At 37.2% G+C, this 13990-nt stretch overlaps 1 protein-coding gene across 1 annotated transcript; it reads left to right on the top strand.

The window, feature by feature from the left end:
* Positions 1-1448: 1448 nt before the first annotated feature.
* Positions 1449-13771, top strand: EIF4A3 (eukaryotic translation initiation factor 4A3). Its single transcript, XM_039320861.1, has 12 exons — positions 1449-1710; positions 2895-2967; positions 6393-6459; positions 7053-7115; positions 8092-8224; positions 8736-8816; positions 9496-9637; positions 10829-10967; positions 11135-11250; positions 11857-11964; positions 12305-12432; positions 13378-13771. The coding sequence occupies exons 1-12, from the start codon at positions 1545-1547 to the stop codon at positions 13392-13394; spliced, it is 1233 nt and encodes a 410-aa protein (XP_039176795.1). The 5' UTR covers positions 1449-1544; the 3' UTR covers positions 13395-13771.
* The last annotated feature ends 219 nt before the right edge of the window (positions 13772-13990 follow it).

Below are 13990 nucleotides of genomic sequence, written 5' to 3' on the forward strand. Positions count from 1 at the left end.
ATAGCATTTACATGGATATCATATTAGATGAGACATTGTGATCTAAGAGTAATTGGATTTGCACCTAGGTTATGCTAAGAAGAGGTTGTCTAGTTTGTGGTTCAGTTGCTATCAATGGTCAGTTTCTGATTCTGTGTATGATACAAATTGAAAAACCAGGATGCTGAGTTTTAGTTCTGTTTTAGGCATGAAAAGTGGCTGGGTAACTTTGGGCCAGTCATTCTCTCTCTCAACTCACCTCACCTCATAAAGTTATTATTGTGAGGAAAATAGGAGAATAAGGGTATGTTTGCTACCTTTAGCTGTTCATAAAAATAATAAAGGTGGGATTTTAAAATCTAAAAAAAGGAAAAAAAATGGTTCAGATAGCCATAAATCTAAGTGATCCCAGTTCCTAGTTATCATTTCTCAGCACATCTTGTATGTAAATGAATTGTGTAAAAACGTGATTACTTTGGGGAGATTTTTTTATGTGTAGATTATTTTATTCAAATATGTTTCTATTTTTTATATTTCTGATGCTTATTCTTAATTCAGTTTTAGAAAATAGTATTTTAATTATTTTAATTTAAAACCATTGAGATCCATAGGTGCTCAATTTTATTTGCGTTTTAATAAATACAATTTTAAAAATGCCTGCATAGTTCTATTGCTAGATAGATAAGGCAGTATGCATGTTTATCCAGAAAAATGTGAGGGAATCTCAGACTCTTAAGGAAAGTCAGTTTCTGATTAGCAATATTACAATCACGTTTGTCATGCAATAAGCAGATGTTTTCGTATAGTTTACCAATGTGCAATAGTGAGATTACTAGATTCAAAAATATGGTTTTAAAGTGCCTTTTTCATTAATTCCTTGTATACTATTTTTCTTATTTTAAGAAGTTTCGGATATGGTTATATATATATTTCTACATCTACTTTTCTCAGTACCTAACATAAAGTAAGGCTTTCATTAAAAAAGACAAACTTTCTTTGAGCAAGAAACAATACTCTTCTGGCAGTTTAAAATATATCAGATTCATTAGGGCACAAACTTTAAAAATAGTAATTGGAGCCGCTGCTCTTTAACTATATGCTCACTAAACCCACGTTGCACTTTCAATTGCTTTCAATACTGTAGACCAGGTATCTTCAAACTTGGCTCTTTTATGACTTGTGAACTTCAATTCCCAGAATTCCTCAGCAGGTCACGCTGGCTGAGGAATTCTGGGAGTTGAAGTCCACAAGTCATAAAAGCCAAGTTTGAAGACCCCTGCTGTAGACGGCTCTCATTTCCGCTCTGGAGTGGAAAAAAGTAGAATGGTACTAAACAGTCTAAGACAGACTCTACTATTCTATTCTAAGATAACGAGCGTAGAGCTTCGTTCAGCGTCCCTCTGTGCGTCATGGGGGCGCGTCGGAAGAGAGGTAAGAGCGCATGCGCCTCTTCGCGGTTGTCTCGCAGGAATTACGTAGAGCGGGCATTTCGGCACGTTGAACGTTCTTAGTAGAGGCGGGCGTCCGGCGGTGTTGTGTGGTGGCCAGGGCCTAGAAGTGAAGCGATGTCGGGGACTACGGGAGGTGTGACGGGCTCAGCTCGGAAGCGGCTGTTGAAGGAGGAGGACATGACAAAGGTGGAATTCGAGACCAGCGAAGAGGTGGACGTCACCCCCACTTTCGATACCATGGGCCTACGGGAGGACCTGCTGCGCGGCATCTACGCCTACGGTGAGGGGGGGGGGCTGGAGGGATGGGTTGAGAAAGGGGAAACGGAGTTAATTCTGTGGCCGCACAACTTCAGAAAGCGGCAATGAAGCGAAGGAGGATCAAGAACGACAAAGAACAGGAGAGCTTTCCAGCTGCTTTTCCGTTTCCCCCGCCTTCTCTAGCCCTGTTCACTCGTCCCTTATTCCAGGATAGCTGGGCCTTAAATGTAGTCGCTATGAAATGGAGCAAGGAAGGGTCAGTGTCGGACTTGGATTATGGGCTTCCCTCTGGTATTTGTTGACCATTTTTATGGAAACCTGTTGATGGCATTTCTAAATAATCCCCGAGCAATCTGCAGATGTTTGAAGCCCTGTTTGCAATTCTCGCTTCCGATTCTGTCCTTCTGTTTTAAAGAAGGGTGTTTGTTGAAGTGAGAGGTAATGAGATTTGTAGTTTTAACTTTTGCGAACACATTAACATTTTTGGGTAAATTCCCAAGTGGGTGGAAGTTTTGTTATGTTACATGAATCTAGAGATCAGTTAATTTCCATATTATTACCCAAATAAACCTGTAATACATAGGGTAAATGTTACTTTGTCAAGCACTGATGTATGAACCCAAAAAGAGAAAGTCATCTTCCTCCAGGCCTTGGGGATATAGCATTGGAGCCTAAGGCAGTTGTTCAGGAATGGCTCTCTTCTAGGCAGTATACTTTGCTTTAAAAAAAAGAAAGAAAGAAAGAAAGAAATTCTGACACACACACTCAACATGGGTAATAAATGTCAACTGCAAAAAAGACAGGAAAACCAGCAGAGATGATTCCTGCTGCTATAATTGGAATAGATCCTTTGGTCATTTCTGTAGAATCACTAGATAAGTTATTTATTCAAGAGCAGTAACAAATTTATTTAGATTATATGAATGCAGCCTTAGAGCTGTATTACTTTTGATTCTGGCCGTAGCTACCTAATGATATCCTAAAATAAAGTAGCCCCCCCCTATTAGATTCAGGCCCTAATGTTACTAAAAATTATTTAAAATAAGAGTTAGGAAGCCTGTTTATTTGCTTATTTTGAATAATGTGTGTTAATTCTAGTTTTCATTGCATTTCTTCATTGTTTACTATAATACTTAAGTCAGTTTTGATAGTTTAGTTTGTAGAGGAAAAATCTAAATTGTAATCTAAAAACAATTGTTTTTCTAGGTTTTGAGAAACCTTCAGCTATCCAGCAGAGAGCAATTAAACAGATAATTAAAGGAAGAGATGTGATTGCTCAGTAAGTGGAATTATATTCTAAAAGGAAAGTTTGAAGAGTATGGTTTGTGATATTATCTCGATAGTTAAAAATAAATTGTTCTTGATGTTTCTTACTCATAAATATTAAGCAATGAGTTCTTTGGAAGCAGAGATCCAACATACGTTTAATAGTATAATTCTAATCAAAAGTAGTCCTAAATTTCATGGAACTTGACTTTTCAGAAGTATATATACTGCAATTTCACAGTCATTTAGATTTTTAAATGGTAATATATAACATCCATTAATATGATTAATCATATACAAAATTCGTTGCAAAATTTAGGCTTAAATTGAAAAAGGTAGGGAAAAGCACTAGGCCACTCAGGTATGAACTAAATCATATTCCTGATGAATATACAATAGAGGTGACAAATAGATTTAAGGAATTAGATCTGATAGACAGAGTACCTGAAGAACTATGGATGGAAGTTCGCAACATTGTACAAGAGGTAGCAACTAAAACCATCCCAAAGAAAAAGAAATGCAAGAAAGCAAAATGGCTGTCTGAGGAAGCTTTGCAAATAGCTGAGGAAAGAAGGGAAGCGAAAGGCAAAGGAGAAAGAAGAAAGATACACCCAATTGAATGCAGAATTCCAGAGAGTAGCTAGAAGAGATAAGAATGCCTTCTTAAATGAACAGTGCAAAGAAATAGAAGAAAACAACAGAATAGGGAGGACCAGAGATCTCTTCAAGAAAATTGGAGATATGAAGGGAACGTTTCATGCAAAGATGGGCATGATAAAGGACCAAAATGGCAGAGACCTAACAGAGGCAGAAGAGATTAAGAAGAGATGGCAAAACTACACAGAAGAACTATACAAGAATGAGCTTAACATCCCAGATAACCACAATGAGATGGCCACTGACCTCGAACCAGACATCCTAGAATGTGAAGTGAAATGGGCCTTAGAAAATCTGAGCAACAACAAAGCTAGTGGAGGTGACAGTATTCCAGCTGAGCTATTCAAAATCTTAAAAGACGATGCAGTAAAAGTGCTACACTCAATTTGCCAGCAAATTTGGAAAACTCAACAGTGGCCACAGGATTGGAAAAGGTCAGTTTACATTCCAATTCCAAAGAAAGGCAATGCCAAAGAATGTTCAAACTATCGCACCATTGCACTCATTTCACATGCTAGTAAAGTTATGCTTAAAATCCTACAAGCTAGACTTCAGCAGTATGTGGATCGAGAACTACCAGAAGTACAGGCAGGATTTCGAAGAGGCAGAGGAACTAGAGATCAAATTGCCAACATACGCTGGATCATGGAGAAAGCTAGGGAGTTCCAGAAAAACATCTACTTCTGCTTCATTGACTATGCAAAAGCCTTTGATTGTGTGGATCACAACAAATTGTGGCAAGTTCTTAAAGAGATGGGAGTACCAGACCATCTCATTTGTCTCTTGAGAAACCTATATGCGGGTCAAGAAGCAACAGTGAGAACTGGACACGGAACCACTGATTGGTTCAAAATTGGAAAAGGAGTCCGGCAAGGCTGTATACTGTCGCCCTGCCTATTTAACTTATATGCAGAGCACATCATGAGAAAGGCAGGGCTAGATGAATCAAAAGTTGGAATTAAGATTGCCGGGAGAAATATCAACAACCTAAGATATGCAGATGATACCACTCTAATGGCAGAAAGTGAAGAGGAACTAAAGAGCCTCTTGATGCGGGTGAAGAAGGAGAGTGCAAAAGTTGGCTTGAAACTCAACATTAAGAAAACCAAAATCATGGCATCCGGCCCTCTCAATTCTTGGCAAATAGATGGGGAAGAAATGGAGGTAGTGACAGATTTTATTTTTCTGGGCTCCAAGATCACCTCAGATGGGGACTGCAGCCAAGAAATTAAAAGACGCTTGCTCCTGGGGAGGAAAGCTATGGCAAATCTAGACAGCATACTAAAAAGTAGAGACATCACCCTGCCAACAAAAGTACATATAGTCCAGGCCATGGTTTTCCCAGTTGCAATGTATGGCTGTGAAAGTTGGACCATAAGAAAGACTGAGCGCCAAAGAATTGAGGCCTTTGAACTATGGTCCTGGAGAAGACTCCTGCGAGTCCCTTGGACTGCAAGGCGTTCAAACCGGTCAGTCCTAGAAGAGATCAACCCCAACTGCTCTTTAGAAGGCCAGATCCTGAAGTTGAAACTCAAATACTTTGGCCACCTAATGAGAAGGAAGGACTCACTGGAGAAGGGCCTAATGCTGGGAAAGATTGAGGGCAATAGAAGAAGGGGACGACAGAGAATGAGATGGCTGGATGGAGTCACTGAAGCAGTAGGTGTGAACTTAAATGGACTCCAGAAGATGGTAGAGGAGAGGAAGACCTGGAGGAATGTTGTCCATGGGGTCGCGATGGGTCAGACACGACTTCGCAATTAACAACAACAACAAATACAAAATTCTAAGTAGTAGTCAGTAATCCCTTAACAATGATCAAATGATCTTCATTTTGTTTTAATTATATTTTTCTCCAGTTAAAAAGTAGAGAACAATTTCTCAGTTTTGTTAAGGGAGTTAAAAATGAGAATACTCGTTGTGTTGAGCAGTTAAGTTTTCGTCATTCATTGTGAATAATCATTAATTTGTTCATTCAGTGTATTTGCCGCTTGTCAGAGAACTTTTGTTTTTTTTACATGTTTATCTTCAGAAATATATTTCAATATAGTGTTAATATGTTTAATTTTTTTCTATCTAATATTGTCTACAAGGTATACTCTAATTAATCTTCACGTGTTTTTATAGGAAGAACATTTTGCTTTGTGGTATTTTAATTTTGGGTTCTATGCAACGCTAGATATATGTAATATCATTCTATAAATGATATAGAAATATACAGTAAATTTGGCTGTGTCCTTGTATATCTGTTACTGGACTACTTTATTATGTATATCAAACTTTAATTTTAATTTTTTTGAACTTTAACTGCATTAGAAAATGATTTTTTTTCTAGTGTAGTAAATTTGGTTGCAATTCTAATACATGTATGGGAATAAATTTCATTGAGCTGAGTGAGATTTACTGAATAGATAGTTATATATATGAAAATTGACCAGATCACTTAGATTCCATTATGTCGTAGAAAACAGAATTTTAATTTTCATTAGTATACATTTATGAGAAAAAAAATTTATTATGCATTTATATATAATATAAGTCATAGAAAGCTTGGTTCTTGTTAATAAATTGGGTAAACCTAAATCAGCTAGATTTTATTTGAAAATATCTACAAATACCAGTGTATCAGATGGTTAACTGCTAATCAGCATTAGCAAACATGGGCTTCACTACAAATATAAGGTCCCTTAAATAGACCCATACGAAACTAATCTTATGTGGTAAATCTTTTTTTTTTTTTCCTATTTAATCAGATTTAGCTATTCAGTTGTTTCTTTCTAGATCACAGTCTGGAACAGGCAAAACAGCAACATTTTCCATATCTGTACTACAATGTCTGGATATCCAGGTAATTTTTGGAATATCTTTGTTTTATGAAGATGCATATATTATTTTTAGTGAAAACATTAAATTATCTTATGGAGCAATGACTTCTACCCTTTGGATTATATTCTAGGACAATGGTTCTCAACCTATGGGTCGCGACCCCATTTGGGGTCGATCGACCATTTCACGGGGGTCGCCAAGCAAGGCTGTCCGCCATTGTTTTCCCCTTTTCCGGCGGGTGCCTTACTTCCCTTGGGCTGGGCCAGCTGGTGGCCCAGCCGGTGGTCGGCTTGCTCCGTCTCTGCCACTTGCCAGCTACGCCTCGGCTGGCGCAGGGGGCAGCACCACGCATGCGCGGCGCTCCCGGGCAGAGAAAGTCCTCGACTTACGGCCAGTTGGGTAGTCCTCGACTTACGACTGGTTTAGTCCTCAACTTACGACTGGTTTAGTCCTTGACTTACGACCGGTTGGGGTCGCAGCATTAAAAAGGTTGAGAACCACTGTTATATTCCATACTTATATTCCTTTGAAAAGGAGCAGTTGAGATTTAAAATACATATTTGGAGGAGATCACAGTATTGAATATTATATAACTAATCTCATTCTTTCAATTAGGTTCGTGAAACCCAGGCGTTAATTTTGGCACCTACCAGAGAATTGGCAGTACAAATTCAGAAGGTAAGTGAATGTTAGATTATAATATTTGCAAAAGAATATTACGTCACTTAAATCCCTGGCCAATTCCCTCTTTGTTCCAAGTTGCAACTCAAAGCCTGAACTCAATAATGCCTATTTAGAATCAGGATGTACTATTAGATTGAAGTCTTAGTGATTTGTGGTTAGGTTGGGGAGTCTGTGTTGGCACAATCTCTCCAACAAGTGATATAATATATTCATGCTTATAAAATTAATATTTGCTGTTCCTTGAGGTCACTGCCAGATATACAATGGCCAGGCTGGCATTGTGGTGAGCAGCATTATGTATTGGATCTAACAAAGCCAGATAAACACCTAACATTCCATCAACAGGAATCTGCCCAGATTCCTGTAGCCTTGAGCTGCCTCTGCTAAGAGCATTGGTAACTCTCAGGACACATGCATAGCTTGCTCTCAGCAGTACCTAGCAGAATTTATCTTGAGTTCCATGGTGAAAGAAACATAAGATATAAATACAATAAATTAATGTCATATGGCAATTTATCTTATTAAAAAAGAACCCAGACACAATTATAATAATAGAAAGACATGAATCAAGCACCAAGTTAGAAGGGGAGAATTATTATTTATTTAACATGAGAACATGATAGAAGAGAAGTAAACCTATACACACAATCCACATAATTCTATACAAAACTTCTATAGGGGTACAGCAGCGGCCTCGATGTCAGTTCAGTTATCCAGCCTATCGCCTCTGGCACTGGCTTTGTGCAGGTCTTCTAGGGAATGAGAGAATGCATGTTGTGGGTATTCTTGCACAATATGCTTAATTTCGGCACCAGGGAGAATGAATTCACATTTATGATGATTTGCCTATTCATTTTGTTTGTATACTGTTACAGATGTCGTGGTTCTTATTAGGACTACTGCCTCAATTACATTTCAGGAGGTGTTAGAATTCTTAACTCCTAAGTAATGTATGGACTCATTTGTACAGGGGCTGCTTGCTCTTGGTGATTACATGAATGTCCAATGTCATGCATGTATTGGTGGGACCAATGTTGGCGAAGATATCAGGAAGTTGGATTATGGACAACATGTTGTTGCTGGCACACCTGGTCGTGTATTTGGTGAATATATAATTATTATGTATAATACCATGTCCACAGTTAATGCTTTGGTTAAAATTCTGTTTGGACTATGATAGTTTTCAGCTACCTTATACTCTAAATTTGAACCAAAATTGTTTTGTTAACTTAATTTTCTTGACCTTTATATTTGGAAACTATCTGGAAAGATAGCTGCTAATTATTTTAGACCAGTTGTGGTTAGTAAATAGCCTGAAGGCCATATCTGGCTTTAACTCCCAGTTCACATAGGAGGCAGGCATTGTCTTTTCCTTTGTTGCAGCTTTTGAATTTTCTTCCCGTTTGCTCCTAGCTAAGCTTCCAGCTTCCTACTGCTGATTCTTCCAGCTTTACTTCAGAAACACATAAACATTTGCATAAGAATATGCCCCAGAAGCTTTTCAGGACATATTCCAAAATGATACCGTTTAGGATTGATGAGTATTCAATCTGTGGGACAAGGAGTTGTTTTAATATCTTTGGTGACTGTTAATGGAAATTTGAAATCTTTCAGATATGATTCGTCGTAGAAGTCTAAGGACTCGTGCTATCAAAATGTTGGTTTTGGATGAAGCTGATGAAATGCTCAATAAAGGTAAAGAATATATAAATCCCAAATGTTTCTAGCTCTCTTTTAAAAAAATAAAACATGAAAACAAAACCTTAAAGGATACAAAGTCTAGTTATTGAGTTTTTGTTGTAGACAAAATTAAATCTGCACCAGTTTTGGGTAGCTTTTTATGACAAGTAAATAACATCCTATCAGTTGCCAAATGCTAACACTAGAGTTGAATATCAGATGCCTCTAGTTCAGTGGTTCACAATCTTTTCTTCCCCATGGATGCCCTTTAAATACCTTTATGGCCATGGACCCTCAAGACTTAAGATTTAAATCAGGGGTAGTCAACCTTGGCTCTTTTATGACTCGTGGACTTCAACTCCCAGAATTCCTGAGCCAGCTGGCTCAGGAATTCTGGGAGTTGAAGTCCATGAGTCATAAAAGAGCCAAGGTTGACTACCCCTGATTTAAATCAGAACATTTCTTCAAGTCTTTGCAGACCCCCCGTGACAGTATCGCTCCCTCCCAGGAGTCTGCAGATCACAGGTTAAGAACGCCTGCTCTAGTGAGTACCAGCCTGCCTTAAACTACAAGCATAATTTTTGGGCATAGATTACTTAGAGCAATTTTTGAAATGCATATTTTCATAGAAGCAAAATCTAAAAAGGCTTCCATATTTTATTATATCATTTATTATGTTATTTGGGTTATACAGGTTTTAAAGAACAGATTTATGATGTGTATAGATACCTTCCTCCAGCCACTCAGGTAGTTCTGATCAGTGCCACTTTGCCACATGAGATCTTGGAAATGACCAACAAATTTATGACTGACCCTATTCGTATTCTGGTGAAACGGTTAGTAATTTTAACATTATGTTCCAGCTTATGTTGAGCTTCCTTTTATGTCAAGTTTTGAATTTGATAATACTGCAGATCTAAACTAGAACATTATAATTAATGTTTGCTATGTTGTCCAAACTTACACAGCTGGTTAAATCTAATTATGACCAGCTGAAATTGATAAATTTTGAACATTGCTTTTGTCACCTATGAGTGTAATTATCTCCACTGTAGTGTTTGAAGGACATGCATAACTGCAGAAGCTTTCTGCTTCTTTATAAATGTGGAGAAGAGGAAAGAGCACACAAACTGTATTTAGTGTTATGTCCCCATGCAATCAATAAGTTCATGACTAAAATAGAAATTTTGTAGCATATCTTCACCATAGTGTATCGGACCTCTTAATTTTTTATTTCCAGAGCAACAATTCAATGCTTAATACTGCACTGCCTGCCTTCTCTAATTCTTTCCTCAGATTTAAAACATTGTAAAAATAATTACTCAGTTATGAAAATTTTTGTTTCCTAAATTTAATGTCTGATAGATCCATTAAAGCAGTGGGTTCTCAACCTTTTTAATGCCGCGACCCCCAACCGGTCATAAGTCGAGGACTACTCAACTGGTGCAGCACCGTTTGCAGAATGGGACTTTTGGCGGGCTCAGCAGGGCAGAGACAGCCTGGACAATTTCTATTGGCTTTTGAAAGCCAATAGAATTAGACTCTATTCAAGAGAGTCTATATATTCTATTGGCTTTCAAAAGCCAGTAGAATAAAAGGGAGTAGTACAGCTAAGGAAAAGGGGGGAAAAATGGCGGACTGCATTGTTTGGCGACCCCCGTGAAATGGTCATTCGACCCCAAATGGGGTCCCGACCCACAGGTTGAGAACCACTGCATTAAAGTATTTCTTAACAACTATTTTACAACTATCTCACATTCCAGTAAAAGAGAGAGAGAAGAATGGCATGGGTTGGAAATAAGAACTACTCTGTTTGTTCAGCCAGTAGCCTGCTGATTTTCAGCTGTTTGTTATTTAAGGATAATTGCCTGAATATGCTTTTTCCTCCTTTTTCCCAATATTTTCATTTAGAATGTTATTTGTTCTTTTAAACAATTCTGGAAGTCATTTTGACTGAAGAGTAAAATAAAAATACTTTAATTATATAATAAACAAAGTTAATTTGGATATATTTTCCATTTTCTTAGTGATGAATTGACTCTTGAAGGGATCAAACAGTTCTTTGTGGCAGTAGAAAGAGAAGAATGGAAGTTTGATACATTATGTGACTTGTATGATACTCTCACTATTACACAAGCAGTCATCTTCTGTAATACCAAGAGGAAGGTATGTCAGCCAAGTATTAGTAGAAGTTCCAAGAGAATATTGCACGATTTCTGTTCAAGTTAACAAATGGGTGGAATTAGATGCAATGTTGCATTATAGAGAAAGTTCATTTTTTCTAGGTTACACCATGTCAGTATATAACTAATTGTGTCTAATCCCTGGATCAGGTTGATTGGCTGACCGAGAAAATGAGAGAAGCCAACTTCACTGTTTCATCAATGCATGGTGACATGCCTCAGAAGGAAAGGGAGTCCATCATGAAAGAGTTCAGATCTGGGGCAAGGTAAGACAGCACTTTTGTTTCCTGATAACTTTCGCAAAATACAATTCAAAACCATCCTCTAGATCAGAGGTCCCCCACCTTTTGGGCACCAGGGACCGGTTCCGTGGAGAGAGGTTTTTCTGCGGACCAGAAGGTGCGTGGTTTGTGTGCTGCCTGCATCTCGCGGATGGGACTTTGCTTGTTAGTGCAGACTGGTTGCTGACATGCTGCAGCCCAGTACTGGTCCACGAACAAGGGGTTGGGGACCCTGGCTCTAGATTTTGCTCGATGGTTGCTTAGAGTGACATGAGATTGTTAAGTACATCTCTTTTTGAATTTCTCTAGCTCATCAGAGTATCTTACAAAGACAGCTAATGTTCTTGGTCAGCTTTTATCACAGTTTATTATTTTTTGTGTTTGAGATGAGTGGTATCTAGGATTTTATTCAAGTGCCATTTCTGGTATTAGTAGATATTGTACAATCCACTGTATCACTTTTGTGAGTAGGTAAATTTGTCTTTGTGTTTTAAGTTGTGCTAACACAGATAAAAATAAAAGGGTTTTAACTACTTCTCAAATTCTAAAGAGTTCTTGCTTTAATTCAATACTTGCCTTTTCTTTTTACAGCCGAGTTCTAATTTCTACAGATGTTTGGGCTAGAGGTCTGGATGTTCCTCAAGTGTCCCTGATCATTAATTATGATTTGCCGAACAACAGAGAGTTGTATATACACAGGTAGGCATACATGTATATTTCAAGAGAAAAAATTCTTACGTTTTTTTAAATCATTTTTCTAAAATGTATTCATAAAACATTAAATGCTTGAGTAATAAAATTATCTGAAGAACAATTGATGGGGGGAAATGCTTTTTCTAGCAGTCCTCTCAGTTAAAACGAAAGATGCTTCTGCCTTTAATTATATAAGGTAAGCAGTTGCCCAGGCTCTTGACACAAAAAATCTTTGCTGTAGTTGGTTCTGCCATGGGCAATAAAGGGCACGGACGAATTCTGCACTGAATGTGAGTTGCTACACTGTGGCTTCTCATATGTTAATTGGTTTTGAATTTCCCACCAGGATTGGTAGATCAGGCCGCTATGGTCGCAAAGGTGTTGCAATCAACTTTGTAAAGAATGATGATATTCGTATCCTGCGAGACATTGAGCAATACTATTCTACCCAGATTGATGAAATGCCAATGAACGGTAAGTGTCCTAATTTCTTATAAAAGATGGTTAATCACAGCATATTAGAAAAATTGAGATTCTTTTTTGCTTCCCCCCCCCCATTTTTTCTTTTGTTTTTCGAAAGTATTGGAAAAATTAACAAAACAGTGAACATGTAAAAAGCATAAAAATTATATAATTAATCCTTTTACGTCACAGTGTTGTCAAAAACTGGAACAAGACATAGACATTATAATGATCAATTCATTGGTGAGGAAAAATGTTACATGCAGAACAGGATACATTTAAAAGGATTAAATGCTGCCTTTTGGGCTTTTTTACCCATTTTTTAGATGTTTCTGCCTGTGAACCACAGCAGCTATGCCTTTAGTGCATCAGCAATGTTAGGCACCAAATTAGGAATAAACATAAACAACCCAAACCCTAACAAAAACAACTGATTATCCTGCTTACTCAGGAGAATAAAGCAAGGCCAAATTTCTTCTACTGAAAGGAATTCTTCCTTTTGACTCTGAATGTACTTAAATCCACAAAAAGAATAGCCAGTTTCTTTAATAAGATTTTTTGTAGTTATATTTCACTTAAGTATGAATTATGACTAGCTGCACATATTGCACTCTCATGCTTTAATAACTTAGCAAACAGTTGGCTTGTTCACAAAGCATGTTACACTTTTAAACCATGCAAGTTAACAATATTAATGCTGGCTGGCAGAGTTTGCTTAATTTGAACCCAACAAACTAAATAGATCCACAGTTTCTGAATCAACTTTGGTCTTTTCAGTTAGTCAATGTAAAGTCTTGAATTTGTAGAATTTGTGAGCTGTTTCTCAAATGCTGCCTGCCATGTGATCGATTAGTTGATTTATTTAGTAGCTTTCTCTGTATTGGAGTGAGAATTTGCATAAGATCTGCCATCTTTTCATTATTTTCACACCACTGTTCTGTTTCTTTCTTTATCTAGTTGCTGATCTTATTTGAAGAAACTAGACAGAAGAGAGAAGGTCCTCTTACCTGTGATACATTATTTTAACAGTGCACAAGAGCTGCTTGGAACTCTTCTTGTTACTGATCCTATTTGAAAACCATAATAGTGTAACTTTAAAATGGTTAGTCATCTGCTAATCAGGATTGGTGAAAAGTAATATTGGAAGCAGTGCAAAGCGCTTAGTGGTTTTTATTTACTTTCATTGTGTAATTGCAGAAACCTAGGAATTGGATTTTTCCTGATGGAGATTGTAAAGAAGCATTTCTGTAAATAAGTTCATTGTCATCCTGTTTTCTGCTTTTTTCCTGATTAAAACAATTATGTTTTCGTATAAATTGTCCATTCATTAAATTTTGATAGTTAAAGCTAATTGCTTTCTTTTCTTCCTCTATTCCTTTAATTAGCAAAGTCAAGGGATTTGTTTTTTTAAATATCTTTCAGATTCTTAAACAGTCAAAATTAAGTGCTAATTAAAGTTTATATATAAGTTCTTCTTTACCATATGAATTAGAGTGTAACATCAAAAATATTATAGCAGCAGTTTGGTCAAAAAGGGTTTAATACAAAATAAACCATTGTAAATGTTTTA

Source organism: Crotalus tigris, unplaced genomic scaffold, assembly GCF_016545835.1.
Source record: "Crotalus tigris isolate CLP2741 ecotype Arizona unplaced genomic scaffold, ASM1654583v1 scf7180000023713.2527936, whole genome shotgun sequence".
NCBI classification, from domain to species: Eukaryota; Metazoa; Chordata; class Lepidosauria; order Squamata; family Viperidae; genus Crotalus; species Crotalus tigris.